A 15,271-nucleotide genomic window follows, 5' to 3' on the forward strand; every position below is an offset into this window, starting at 1 on the left:
GCATTATAGAAGTTGCAAGCCACCCCTAGGAAAAAAAACACAACTGTTTTGTAGATTTTGAGAACTACTGCTGAAGCGATGATGTTCAAATATTATTGCTTTTTCACCCTGCTGCTATCCAGCTCTCCAGGCACTGCAATTTTGGCACTGCCCCCACAAACCTCTTCAGAAGTGCAGCAAGGACTGAGACATTTCACTGTGTGCCAGCAGCAACTTCTCATACTAAGGCTAAAACCAGGTAGTTTGAAGCGATGCGTAACAATTTAACTGGGACTGGGTCTGATGATGGAAATGCAGAGATGCAGGTGTGGTCCCAAGTTACCCATCGGACTGGAGGTAGAGCTGGGGGAAGCCTAGAGGAAGACACAATCAAGGGATGCAGACAACAGCAAGAAAGGATGCTAGTCACCTCCACATGCAATTGGAGCAGGGAGAGGACCAGAAATGGGGACAAGCATGGAGAGAAGCAGAATTAAGAGACTGCAAGGAATGACCAGTCCAGCAGGCTGAAGCAAAGCGGGTCCAGCCCCAGATGGACATACTGTTCTGGTGTCACCCCAAGGTCTCCTTTAGTTGCCCCTACACATGCTCCTCCTTGCCCTTGAGGCCAGGTGACTGGGTGGGGGGAAAGGCACCACAGGACAGCAGAGCAGTTGCTACTTCAGAGAAAAATGTACCCCTCTGCCTTGGCATCACTAAGCTCTCAGCTGAAATGCTGCTCACATTTAGCTGCTGGAAAAGGACAACATGCAGAGTGAAAAGCCTGTCCAGATTCAGCTTTAAAACACCTGCTTGACTTTGAGTGTGATCCTCAAGCTGGCTGGCTCCAAGGCTGGCTTTACGTGCTTTGATGGAGTCAGGCTCAGCGGGGGACTCTGCCTAACGCTGCACCGGTGCTGTGCTGAGCTGCGCTCTCCTGGGCACACGAGGAGGTGAGAAGACCCAGAGCTGTGCCCTGGTACCCAGATGCAGGACCTGGTCACTAGGAAAGCTGGCACGCATGGTGACTTGTTCAGGGTCACACGACAGGTCAGACGAGGGCTTGCAGAGCCACCAGTCCTGCAGCACTGCGATCCCAGGTCCCGTTAGACTCCGCAGCCTTCGTTGCCTCTGAAGTACAAATGTCCTAGTGTGAATTACTTAATTTATTAATGAGACGTTAATTTGCCTTCAGCATGGAATCTCCAAGACGGCCACCTCAGGGCTGGTTTCATGAGCACAGTAAGTCTCCCTGTGCAGCAAATCTGCATTAAAAGCTGCAAACTAGAGATAAAATTGGAAATGCTATCCTTTCATTGAGCTGAACTGTGAATCTGCCCTATGCTAGAGGGAAAGTAGCCTTGCCCAGAAAGGAGAATACAGAGAGGGATTCAAAAGGTCATTTGGATGCCTCCAAAAGATGGCATTCATGGGTCTGAAAGAACAAGGTTTCTTGTAGGCAGGTGCTGGTAGAATATGACATTCTGGAGAGAAGGCCTGCAGCAGTAATGTGAAGGAGATTAAATATCAATACCTGCCAACTGGATCACAGGTAAGTCGCTTTTACTCTAAACCACCCCCCAAGCTGCACAGCTGTATTTTGAAGGTTGAACAGGGAAATGTCAGGTTACGTTGAGGACCTTCCCCTGACTGTCTCTCACAGGGCCAGCAGTGGCATGGTTTGTTTTCAGCATCCTTGGGGAAGGAATGGAAATGGCAAATTCTCGTTTGCAAAAAATAATTCATGAAGCTGCAGCCTCTGCTGGCTGCTACTGAACCATGCATATTGTTGTCCCACATGCCATAAAGAGAAAATGAAACACGGAAACCAGGCAATATCATTCTGGCACCCAGTGCCTGGCTACTCATCTCGGAACCAGAGCAGCAGCGCTTTGCGCAAGGGCTTACATTTTGCCGCAAATAAAAAATACTGTAGGTTTTCTTCACAATAAAATGGCAAAGGGCCAAATGCTGAACAAAGGAGCTGCAGTCGGTTTGCTGCTTTGCTGTGCCATCGTTCGGCCACATGGTCCTTGGCCACCTTACTATTTTTATCAGTGAAGTGGGGAAAACCAGAACCTCCCTCCCCGAAGACACAACAGCAGTAGCTGTTTAACAGAAGCGTTAGTGAGGAGTAACTGCGCAGGTGCTACCGGCATCCTTGCTAAGGCCCGACCGTAAATGAACGGGCTCTGCTTTTCACACCCAGGGATCTCAGTGTGGTCGCAAACAGCTCTGGTATTACCTTTCTCATACAACCCCACCATTTGGCACAGCTCAGTGCCAGGAGGGCTGCTGCTGAAAGGCAGGTCCCTAGCCTGAGCTACGTCTCCCTGATTAGACCTTTTTCTTCTCTTTCTAGTAATGGTTTCTTGATTATCCAGAACAGACGGATAGATCATTCCCAATGACTTCAGCCCCACTGGGGCTTCATCTGTGACTCAGAGCATCTGATTAGAGGCAAGGATAAAATCTCGGCCAGACTGATGTCAACAGGATCCAGGGTTTCTCTCCATCTACGGTCCATCGGAAGCCACGTAAATCTGCGCTGTGTGAGGGTGTGATTTGCTCCTAGGGAGGTGCCTCCTTACAGAAGGGTCTCTGGGGAGTTTAGCTGAGTGCTTGGTTAGGAAAACTGTTTTGAGGTCCCGTGTCTGCTGCACCGGACAGCAGCGGTGTCCGCACGGTGCAATGCTAGCCTGCCTGCTCTCATGCAAAGTGTGAACATGGTTGGGACAGCACATCTGAAGTACCTTTACTGAGGCGGCACCTGCCTACAGGCAGGGAACTGTGGCTCCCAGCAGCCCAGCGAACAGCACAAACCCCTTTAGGGCAATTCCTGGCTCCTTTTTACATTCCATCACCCACATTATTGCCCAGCACCTAAGTTTGACAAAGAGGGCTTAGATGTGCACTTGCAGATCTAGCTGGAGCACTTCAGGACAATTTCTTCCCCACTGCTGAGGATCCGTAAGGGATTTTACAGGGACCTAAACTGTCCCAGCTCATCAGGACATTCCAAGAAATGCACATCACAACAGCTTCATCTGTACTTATTCCTTTGTTTGCCGTTAAAAATCTGCACATTTTTAACTGGTGACTACTGGGAGAAGAAACCTGTGAGGAAAGGACAGGACCTGGGGGCTTCTTCAAAGTACTTTTGTGCTTCTATACGAAGAGTATGAAGAGCTGGTTAATACAGAAGACTTCTTTTTTTACCTTGGCAATTTGCTCTGCCATTTGAAGACGTCCATCTAACTCGCGTCTGATCTGTGCTGCTTGCTCATCTGGGTTGTCCAGCTGTATAAAAACAAAAAGCAAATCAAGGTGAAAAATTAACCAACGCAGCACCTTTACATGTCCTTCAGGCTGACCATCTGTATTACAATTAAGTATAGCATAGAGGGAGTGCTGATGAGCCCCGCTCTGGGTCAGAGCCCCGCACGATGGACACACAAAATGTTTACTGGGTCCCCAGACGGACACAACCAGGGAACTGTGCAGACCCTGTTTTGATGCCTGCCCAGCTGCCTCCGGGGGCTGAGCATCCTCACCCTGAGGTCTTACACCCACTTTGCCCTGCGAGCCAGTCTGGCAGCAAGCCTCACTGGCGACTATCTGAACCCCTGAAAAGCAGGGTGCCCTCCAGAGGCTATCGCTTTGCTGGCGCTTGGGAAGCCATAGGCCCCTGCACTGGGGCAGGACACACAGCAGCTCCAGATCGCCAAGCCAAACACCCCCTGCCCCTGCTTGCCACCCAGAAAAAGACAGAAGGCGGCTCAGCAGAAATGCACAGCAATAACATTTGCTTATTTTCTTTCCCTTTTCCCCATATTGCTGCATCCCTGTGCTACCACCCGATTCGTGCAGTCAGATTTCCTGCTGCCTTCAGCAGAGATCTTCTCCTTTTTTTTTTTTGCAATATGCTGCCCACAGCCCTGTGGTTCAGTGGCCTGCCTGGCCCTGAAATGTCTTCTGAGAGTAAAATGTTGTTTCTGCCAGTTAAGCAAGCAATTACAGCACACATGGAGGAGGCACGGTGACTGCTGTGAGCAGTTTCCCATCGGAAGGACTCGGGGCAGATCTGATATTTTTAGTGGGAAAACATGGACATAAATTACAAAACAACAAAAAAGCACAAAATCAAACTAGCCCCCGAAGAAGTCCATAGCTGCTGTAATGAGGTGGCAATTTTAGAGCTGCCTTCCAGACTCTAACCACGCTTTAGACTCCTTTGGGGTCATTCTGGCCACAGCACAAGGCTGGAAACGTGCGGCAGCACGGTGGTCACGGCATCGCTCCACCCACGAGGCACAAAGCCAAGCTCAGCCTGGGGCAAAACCTCACGGTTTTGTTTCACCTCTTCATGCAAACATGACTTCAGACAGGAGGGCTGGCTCCTCCATCCAAACGCCGCCTTCGTTTGCAAAGTATCAGCCCCTTCTGCCCACCAGCAAGCCGCCGTAGGTCAGCTCTCCCGCTGACTGCTACACATAAATGAGTTTTATTCACCGGCTTGGGCTTGCGCTAACCACCTCCCTGGGTTTTATCTTCCTCTGGAGACAAACTGCTTGACAGAAGAAAGGCGCAGCTGGTGCAGTGCAGTCTGGAAAGTTACCGCTACAGAGACAACAAAAGTTTCGATTCTCAGCCTGACGAAGGACGAGCTCGTCCGTTCGCGCTCCCTGGATGGGCTGAAACATGCTGCTTTCCCCAGACTCACCGCTTTCCACGGCATCTTCTCAGCCGTCTGCCTGCACATCCTGCATCTTCCCTCTACACGAGCACACCTGCATGCGTGCAGGCGTGTGTTTGCATATTGCTTCACCACCGATGACTTTCCAGAGAGCTGACATTCATTACGACTGAGGCTGAGGGAAAGTACATTTTTGACTCCTTTCTGAAAGCCTCTGTTACTGATTTAATACAAGCAGGAAAACTACAAAGGGTCCTGACTGTGACCCAAATCCACTGAAGCTTCAGTGATCTCTGCTGTGGCCACCCAGGTTTCATTCACACCGGCTGCACCACATAACCTGCTGTCTTCATCTTTATATTCCTGATCCCAAAACCAGTACAGAGCCATGGACCAGCAGCACCTTTCGGGATCAGCTGCCCCCATTAATTTCTCCATGAATAAATGCATCACACAAGTGACCTCCACCGATGTGCAAGCATCTCTCAGAGCTGCTTCATTAAGGGTAGGAAATGTACAGTCCCAGATTTCCATTTCTTTGCAACTCTGAAAGAGGGGGCATTATTTGAATTCCATCTGAGCTACAGTAATTGAGGTTAATCACACACTACCCAAAATAACTCATACGCTAAATTTAGAAATCAAGGATGCTGCTGTGGAGGAGAGCTGCTTTTGCAGTATGTTAATGAGGCAGCAAACTGCCACACACTTTCTGCACTATCTTGATTTTGCAGATGTTTTCCAGTGATGCTACAGGTGTCAAAAACCATGCACAAGGAAAGATCTGACTGCAGAAGATTATTTTTCTTAAGAGGCAACAAGCATCCTAGGCAGCCTCCTTGGTTGTAGTCGAGTGGGTAAGGTATTGCTTTTCAGGGCTGTGCTTCCCGAGATAAATTAGTGATGCCAAGCCAGGTAACCTGGTATTTAAAGGAAACAATAAAAAAATCTTTCCAGGCTGTATTTTCAATGACTCCGCATGACAGCTCCATGGCAAAAACTGATCTTTGGGAAAGCAATCACGGTCTGTTGTAGCCAACGTAACATTTTCTTGTTATCTACAGAACAGCACTAATGAGGCAGCCCCTGCCTGCAGTCCCGGCGTGTCCTCCTGGCACGTTCCAGCAGACCTCTTGTGACTGAGAGCAGCAGCCCAACAGCTCAGCCACTTACTGCTCCTGAGCCTGGGAAGGGCTCCTGCTGCCGCCAAAGCAAGCCAAGTACCTTTTATGCAATCATAACGCTATTTTATATATATATATATATATGGCCATTAAGGGACTGATGCTGGTGCCCATAAAATATACTTTACTTGTGAAATAAGGTGAGGGGCAAATGTAAGGCATGCTATCTAAGCAAGACCAAACATCCAAGTAAGGCACCACAGACCCTAATATCATTAAAACTCAATTTCTTTACTAGAGAATCAGCTATTTATTTTCTGCCATATGTATGCCCACTTTATATTCAAATACTTGACAGCCAAATACAGAAATGATTTACAAAGTCAAGGAGAAATTGAATTAGTTTCGTTCTGCATTATGACTATGTTACGGGTGTGATACGAATAAAGCAAAGATGTAAATCATAAGGTTGCCCCAGTCAATTACATGTGAAAAGTATTATAAATTTCAGTATATATATGATTTGTCATATGCACTGGGTTTTTCTTCAGCAGCATGCCACAAATATATGACGTACATAATTTGCAATTCTCAACTGATCATTACCCAACTGCCTGCTGGTAAATTAGGTGTTTTCATACGTCTACTCACATACAACATTAGTTCTCTCTGCTTGCCCTGCAGAGGTTATCTACGTTGGTGTAACAGTTGCTAAAGTAAAACAATAAAAATAAAATAAAATTATGTAGATCAGATTCTGAGTGGAACCCAAAATTTACCAGCACCGCAGCCAGCCTGTTGCTGCAGGCACCGCAGGGCTTCTGCCTACTTTAACCCCTGGTGACAGCTCAACTGCAAGAAAAAGATCTTGCAGAAGACAGGTTTTTTAACATATAAGCTGCTAAAAAGGGATAATTTTTAATGGGCACTAGTAAATGAAAGAAAGAGGTTAAAAATGTTCATCATGCAATTTTGACAGTATTGATCCCAGTAAGAACCAGTCGCTGCTCTGCAGAAGAAACCCTTTGCTTCCACGACCGTGAAACAAATTCACTGCGAGACTTTTCCTCAGGTTATCCCAGAGGGATGGAAGATAATCTCACTACACCTTTGAAACGCAGAGGCAAACAAACCAACCTAATTAAGTCATTAGATCTGCAATAAGATGTATAGGCACCTACCAAATCCACTCCTAAACTATTTGGTTGCTGTGTCAAAGACCTCCCACGTCCCGCCCAACCTGAGCCTTGCAGTTTTTAAAGCCAGGAGCGCAGGCTCACCTCCACTCACCCCACAAAACGCCAGAGGCAGTTCAAGGACACTAATGGTGTTCAGGCAGACTTTAAATTCCTGTGGTTTTAGAGTTAATGTGTTACATATTTAAAGCTCCAGCTTCAGTTTATCACAGCTTGAAGCCAAAACGTGTCGATCATAGCCCTGGCTCCGAACGTGATGCCGGGGCGGCACAGGCTGCCCTCCTCTTCCCTTCTTCGTGATGCCCAAGGCCGTTTTGCACAGTTTAACAACTCAAACCAACCCGCCTGCCCGGGGACCGAGCAGGGTACGGCCCTTGTGCCATCGGCCACGGTGAGGGCTGCAGCCGGGGCTAACCCGCCCAGCCTGGGGACGATGCCAGCGGCACAAGTGACGTGCCGCAAGCAGCGCTCAGCCAGTCGGTAAGAGAAGAACAAATCCAGCCGTGCCACCGAACGCTATTGATGGGGCATGCTCCCAACAGACACGGGCGAGTTAAATACCACACGGGATGTATACCCATGCTCTGAGGTCAGCACTGTCGGAAATAACGTTGTTGTAAGCTACGAGGGTTTATAATGAAATACGGTTGTTGTAAGCTACGAGGGTTTGTAATGACAGGATGCAACATACGGATACAACCTTCAATGATCAGCCTGGCAGTTACGCCACGCGCCGCGGACGCGACAGGTATTGTCAGTGTAATTGCCATCAGCCCCAGCCAGAAACCACTGGGACCATTTAATGGTTTAACCCCTCCCTGCCAGTCAGTGCCAATGCTGATCCCTGCTTCCCAGCAAGGGCAGCAAGTGTCACAACATCCCCATTCCTGAGGCGTAACTGGGGCCTGTCTGAAAGATCCCCTCCCTTTGAGAAAGGTTACAACGTGGTGGTGAATCCAGCCATCCCCCCTGTGCCACGCACTCCTGCAGAGGACAAGCCATTTGCAACGGGGTTCTGGAAAACCACACTTGAAATGCTCTGGCAATGCGAACGCTGAGCTGCAGCAACCCGCTTCGTGCTGCACTGGGAACAGAAACAAACCCAGCACTTCACCTTCTGGAAATGAAAGCATTTAGGCCAGGTCTCCATGAAATCTGCAGCCACCGCCTGTGCCGGTTTTTCCCTACAGCAGGGGCGGCACCGAGGGATGGGCGATCCCCCCTGCACAGCTGAAGGCAGGCGCAGACGGGCTGCTACCGGAGCAGAGACTGCCTTCGCTGGGGGCACTGACAGCGGTCTCCGACATTAATTTTCTCTGTCCCTGTATTCACCACACCACCATGCAGCTGGGGGAGCTGAAAATCCCACTTTGTGAATTATTTTCCCTGGGTGGAGGATGGAGACAAAAACCGTGACCCACTCATGTCCTTCTTAAGCCTGGCTTAAGTCCTCCCAAAATAATTAACGCAGCCAAATACCTCTGTCGTGTACGGTTATAGGTGCCAAAAGCCTCAAAGAGAAAGTTTCAAGGCGCTCATCCTTTGCTGGGAGCATCCATGCTGGGAGCTCTGTAGCTCAGCAAATGGTTGATTAAGTATTTCAAAGCAAACATGCTGCATGTGAAGGCTGAACAAGATCACAACATGGGTGACAAATTTGCAGCTTTGATGTAGGGCTTTAGGAGAGATCTTTGTCTCATAAAAGGTGGTTTTGCTTTGTGATGCACAATGAGAGAAAATACTGAAAAATTTATAAGCCCCCATCAATTGATAATTAATCTATCAGTCCAGGTGTACTCACAGCTCATGGCATCTGGCACCATGTTGTTCTCCAGCTGAAGGAAGCACGTGGCCCCCAAAGTGACTCATTGCATGGAAGGCCTCGGTTTCTTATCAGAAAACCACTGGTCTAGGAGATAAAGCGATGTGAGACAGGACAGAGTGGCACCATGAAGCGCACACGGCTTCCTAAGACACTCTGTGCCACTGTCATGGATTGAACTGTAGCATTCTTCTCCCATTAACAGTAAATATTCTTCTCTACAAGTGGCAAAAGGGCAGAGCAAGGGAGGCAGCCCGGCGCTTGAGGCCCCAACCTCTGCCCACACCTCTGAAGCAGAAAGTGGAGGAGGAGGATCTGAACACTCCCTCCTTCGACCGCAGCTGGGATGCTGACCTCCCTTTTCAATTGGGAACGCAAACAACGCTAAGCTGCCTCGGTAGTGGTAGCGTTAAGTCACTAACGCCCTGGGCAACGTGCTAATCCTCTGTGCAGCAAATTGCAACCCAAGGACCACCACCTGCCTTGGGATCTGAAAGGGGAGCGAGGAAGAGGAAGCAAGGGCAGCTTCCCCATGTCACGCACCTCCCCGCGTCAGCAAAACCAGTAGCATCAGCACAGCCCAGCTGTGGATTCAGCAGCTGTCACTCCTGCGGTTCAAGAGAGGATTTTGGAAGAGCTGGAGGGAACCGGCAGGACATGTCCTCCCCACCTGCCCTCTGCATTGCAACACTGTACTATCCCCACGCATCCCAGGAGGACCGCTCTCCCGGTGCCCCTGCACAACAAGGATGCTCAAGGCCACCTCTCCTCTGGCCAGTCAGACTTCCCCAGATCAGTCTTTTAGGCTCAGAGCCATGCAGAATATTTCTAGCGCAATGTAAAATTCCCCCTACTTCAAGGAATTACAATCTGCACCTGTGACTTCACCAAACTTTTCTTTCTCCCTCCCGTCGGCCCCAGCTCCTCACACAGCCCTGGGGCTGCAGCATCCCCAAAGGTGACAAACCCCCTCTCCTGGAGAAGAGCCCACACCATCTTGCTCCTGTGTAGGTAAAATCGGCCCTGTTGCAGGAACTGAGTTGCTTCCAACTGTGGCTGCACGTTGTCGGTCGTTTGCTGCGGATGGGTGCCTGCTCCCGTTATCCCAGCAAGCTCCTGGGTTATCTAATGAACCGCTGCTGCCATGAGAGAGCAGTCAGGGGGTCCTGCGGGGGTGATTTAAAACAGCAGAAAGGACTTGGATAATTCAGTAAGGGCTGATGCTTCCCTCTCTAAGAGGAATCTTATTTCACGGTTCACAAGCTTTAGGGTTGTGCTAGACTCGTCGGTGAAAATATTCCCCGGGATGTACAGCGGCCCCTCTTCGCCTGAGTGTTGAATCTTATAACACTGCAATAAATCTCTGTGCTTCACCAGCTGCCCGGGCTGTGCAGGCTCTCGCACATCACATCCACAGGCAGATGCTGGGACCGCGCCTGCTTCACCAGGCGAGGTCAACAGATCCACCCTCGAATTGACCCCAGTCTGAACGCTGCCTTTTGGATAGCTGTTTATCGCACAAACTGAGCTGATTTCCAACATATGTCAGAGGAGCACTGGTGGCATGTGCGGGCAGAGGTTTCTCATGCCCTCCTTGCTGCCGGCAGCAGCACCCATGGGTACCTGCTGCTCATCTGCAGAGCGCTGACGGATCAACCAGCACCAGCTGGTGGCATGGCCAGCATCAACCAGCACGAGCCGGTGGCATGGCCAGGGCAGCCGGGTGCTCGGCACAGATCCTGTGTAAGAAAGGTGGTCATCCCCCCGTGCCATCTCCATTACTGACCTGCCTACCACCATACCCCTTCGCAACTTTGCAAAGCTGCGCTGTGGGGCTAAGGAAAGCTGAGACAAGCAAACACGGCATGCAGCTTTCCAGCAGGTTGTGCAAAGATACCTCCAGATTTATGAGTAATGATAAATCAAAGTAAATGAAAAAACAGATTCAGCAAAACAGGAAGGGGAAGAAAAAGCACTGCCTGCCTTTGCAAATGTTTTGCAAGCTGTTAAAAAAAAGGATGGCAGAGCACTTCCATGCAAAAGGCACGTCCTTCCCATCTGCGGCCAGAGAACTTCTGAACCCTGCAAATCCCGCTGCTCTTCATCCGTGCGAGGTGTACAACACTGAAAGGGCTTAAAAACTAAGCTGTCCAGCGGCTCTGACCTCTGAGCATGCCTTAATACCCTCTTCTTATGGCATTGCATAAGGATGCTTGAAGGCGTGTGGGCAGCATACACTGAGCTACGGCACCACGAAAGAAACCGGAGCTCTGGCTGGTTGATGCAGCCCAAGGTAGATCACTACATTTGGCTTGCTTGTATTTCCTTACAGCTTATCATATGCTGAATTGCACATCAGCTAACAGGAAGAGAATCACCTGAATTTCCTAGACACGACAACAAACTGCTATTCAGTCCCAAGTAATTTTTACAGCTAGAATTAGCTGCAATTAACTCATCCCAATCATCATGGCAGAAACATCTACATATCCTCAAATCCTCATCTTTTGATTAAAAGCTTAATGGTAGATACATTTGTCACGTAATTCAAAATTGGCTTTGGCCTTTGGAGCTAAAGCAACTTGCATGAGGACCTGGTCCAGCCAAGCTGCAGTACCTTGACACTCAGCAGGATTAAAGGTGATGGAATAAGATGTGGGAACATCTCCAATGGTGTCTATACAACGGGCAGGGCCAGGGCAAGGCTCTTACATAGGAACTCATGCTATCTTTAAGTTTCCCCCTCTGTGCTGAAATGTGCTCAGGGCTGGGGTCTCAATTCCTGCTGATTCAAGCAGAGAACTCAGATTTTTCTTGCTCACCATATTGAGGGATTGTCAACTGATTTTCCATGGCTGCAGCACCTAAAATCCTTCCATAAATACAAGGTGGCAGCTTTTGATAGGCTTCACAGAGTATTTACACATTTCAAGTCAAAACCTCTACTTGCTGATGCTTGGCAGAGGTGGGTACTTGGGGATGAGAAGGTGTCCCGAGAGGAGTGCCACTCCTGCAGGGAGAAGTCCTTTTGAACTGGTGGTGTTGGGTTCCCTGGCCGCACCGTGCAGCCCTTCCCACGGAGGTCTTTGTGTAGCTGGCTCCCCGGCCGAGCAAGCTTCCTTCCCAGCTCTGATGACAGCTTGAGGATCAGGCCTGAGCTGTGGATTTAAAATTCCCTAGCTGGCTTCCCTGTTGACACAAAATCAGATATCCTTCAGGGGCTGAGACCAGGTGGCAAAACAGAGACTCAAGATCTTCTGCTGCAACCAGCACCGTGCTTGGTAGGGATGATGATACAGGTGAACACGTAGATAACAGAAGCTACAGATCATCATGTCAATGATGATCACTTTTATTCATTAAAAATACCTAACATAAAATTGAAAGACAGACCTTATTCAGAAAGAAACTTGCCTGCCACAGACGTGCAGCTTGAAATTGGACAGCTGTTCTCCAAAATAAATACTTGTGGTATGTCGGGGCATCCCTTGGAGTTTGAATTGCAACACTGGTTCTTGCAGTAGCCCGGCAATAGATGCTTTTCTGCAGAATCTCTGAGCGAAGAACCGACAAAGCAGAGACTTTGGCCATGAAGAGCAAGGCTTTGGTTCCCTTTTATGCCAAACAACCAGGTATCAGTAGAAAAGGAGGAGAGGGGACATAGAGGGAAGGTTACAGCTCCCACTTTTTCATGGACTAAGATAGCAAAAATTGCAGTGCTGCCCATTACAGTTCATTTTGGTATTCATGAAATTTAGATTATCACAGCCAGAGACCTAAAGACACCATTCTCCTGAAGAGGCTGATGTGTTTCACACTGGTTTGATGCAGCAAACTTTCTCGTGAGGTCAGGGAGAAAGTAGTTAGGAGAATTAAGCCTCTAGGCAGCAAATCCTCAGCATGTGAAGAGGTTGCTACATGTTCTCAGTGGATGGCATCCTAAAGGAGCTGAAGCTGCTGGTCCCACCCATGACTAGGACCATGCTTCACCAGGAATCTCCACATACATCACCATTAGACCCCTTCCTACAGCAATGGAGAACTGGAAGGGAACTGTCCTCCACGGCAGACCTGGCTATTTTCAGTCCCTCCAGACTGCACCTAAATTGATACCAATTAGCGGAGTGTTATCAAAATCCAGAGCAGAAATATCACATCTGTAAGTCCCTTCGGTCAATACATAACAACAACAGTTATTAACAATTAATAAGGAATCATTATTATTATGCTAATTAAAAGGTCAATTCCTCGCCTTCCGTAGAACAGTGCCCTGACAGTTGTGCTCTGAGTCATTCAAAGGTTTCAGAGAAATTTACCTCAGGGGGAATTTCCTGGTTTTAAACAGAAGCAATACTCTTAGCCATACCAATCCTACCTAATTTATCATCGCATTTCGGAAAAGCCACTTCTTTTTTAAATAATTAGCGTTCAACAACATGAAAAAACCCATGAGGAATAGGGATTGGAATCCTATTGCCACTAACTAGGAACATCCGCCACCTCTTTTACTGCCTGATCCCCTCCAACGGGACCTATTCTGCTCCTGAAGAACCAGCGGCACAAAACGGACGTATGGCACCTCTGAGAAGGGCCACGTGGAGCCATAAGCTGTCATGTGGGATTTAACCCTGCACAATACCCTTGTAAGATGCTCTGGCACCTGCATGAAGATCAAGGATGTGAGAAGAATTGAAGCAGACACAGAAAAGCAGCGAGAGGCATAGCTATGAAGAAACAAACACAGGGAGCAAAAATGCAATGCTTTTAAAAGCAGCTTGTCCGTAAGGCGAGAGAAGGAGGAGTCCAGCACAAGGTACGGTGCAGGGGGAGATCTTAGCAGATGGGGCAAGTCCTCCCATGGGGTACACCGCCTCACCTTACTGGTGAGGACAGTCAGCCTAGAAAGCCATCTACGCAATATGGAAAATGCTGTTATGTGTCCATATTAAATGTAAGGTAAATAATTTATGTGTACAGCTACTATAACAACTACAGAAGAAGATGCTTCAGCCTGGAAGCAGCAGCTCCCGCAAAGCGGCAGGACACCCCACCTCCCTTTGCATGGCAGCCTGGGGAGAACAGCGCTGCTGCTCCCAGGCCTGCACTAGATTTTCTCTAACCAGCTCAAACCCTGGCAGTTGTGAAGCTGGGACACAGACTGAGCATCGCACCGTCCTACCACGAATCTGGGTTCGGCATGTGCCTGACCCCCCGACACCCCTCCCAACGGCTGAGCGAACCGTGCCGATGCTTGCCGGCTCCAGCTAGACCTGCTGCACGCAGCCACGCCGCCCTTGGCAGCACAGGCACTGCCTGAGGCTGCGGGTGCACCCCGAAGGACAGGGCACTGCTCCCCAGGGAGACGCACCCCAACAGCAATTACACACCAAGGTCCAGATGTTGCTTTGCGCTTCCCTCCTTTCCTGCTGTTGGAGGCTGCCGCCCCGGCTGGAGGCTGCTACCGTAGGCTGGCATCTCACAGGTTTTTTAGGCACTGATGAATTTGTGTGGGAGACAAGGCTCCCGGGCAGCTCTGCAGAACAGCCTCATGGCAGATGTGGCTGGGGACCGGGAGCAGCACTCCTCCGCCTCCCTGCCCCGGGGACCCCCGCTCAGCACATCTGTGCACGGAGGAGCCGCAGCTGAGAGGCAGGCAGATACAGAGCTGAGATATTCAGTCTTTTACCCTTCACTACATAAACCCTGCAGGAGACCTACCAAGACAAATATCCGTATCTGCTGGGCACGGACTGCACGCAGCTCTGCCCTGGCAGGGGAGGATGGGCAGTGAGCATCCCCCTGTGAGAACCGGGATGGGCTTTCAGGGTCCTGGGGTTCAAAGTCCCTGAAAATGGTACAGTTTAAAATTCCTCCTGGGCTAAGAGCCACCGCCCTCCTCCACATCTCATATTGATGTTCAGAGCGGGCTCCAGGAGCGCGGCAATAATACATACACGCAGCGTCATGAGTGTTGAGTCTTCACTCTGTTATCATGCTGGGGACAATAAACGTTTTCTTTTCTTCTTGTCGGGGAGCTAAATGAATCCTAATGGCTTTCCCGATGGTAACACACAGACAGCGCTGGCGACAGACCTTGATTTCTGACACATCAAGCTGTAAAAGGCAGCAGCCTTTAGATAAGAGAGCACCAAGGCTTCGGCGGCTCCCACCAGACCCAGCGCACAGCAGCGAGAACAATTAGTTTTTTCCAGAATGTGTATCGCACGTAATAGAAAACACTAACTCACGTTACAAATATTTATAAGTCAGACATGATTAAGCGATTTGCAATTGAAAATTAACAATCTAAAAATTCAGCCGTGTAGACAGACAGCGTTAAATATAACTGCAGCTAATGCGAGCTGATTTAAATAGAGATAATACAGCAGCAACAGAAAAAGGCAGTCAATCATGTTCCCTGTCATTAACATCCTTCTCCATGTGGAATATTATT

General features: G+C 49.2%; 1 protein-coding gene across 9 annotated transcripts in view; it reads right to left on the reverse strand.

Moving 5' to 3' along the window:
- Positions 1-15,271, reverse strand: part of CADPS (calcium dependent secretion activator) — a 227,458-nt gene that overhangs the window by 137,482 nt on the left and 74,705 nt on the right. For all 9 annotated transcript variants that reach the window (XM_075714588.1, XM_075714587.1, XM_075714586.1 and 6 more), the window contains exon 4: positions 3,199-3,279. In XM_075714588.1, the coding sequence (XP_075570703.1) occupies positions 3,199-3,279 (81 nt within the window). The remainder of the gene's footprint in view (positions 1-3,198; positions 3,280-15,271) is intronic.

The sequence above is a fragment of the Pelecanus crispus genome, chromosome 7 (genome assembly GCF_030463565.1).
Source record: "Pelecanus crispus isolate bPelCri1 chromosome 7, bPelCri1.pri, whole genome shotgun sequence".
NCBI lineage: Eukaryota > Metazoa > Chordata > Aves > Pelecaniformes > Pelecanidae > Pelecanus > Pelecanus crispus.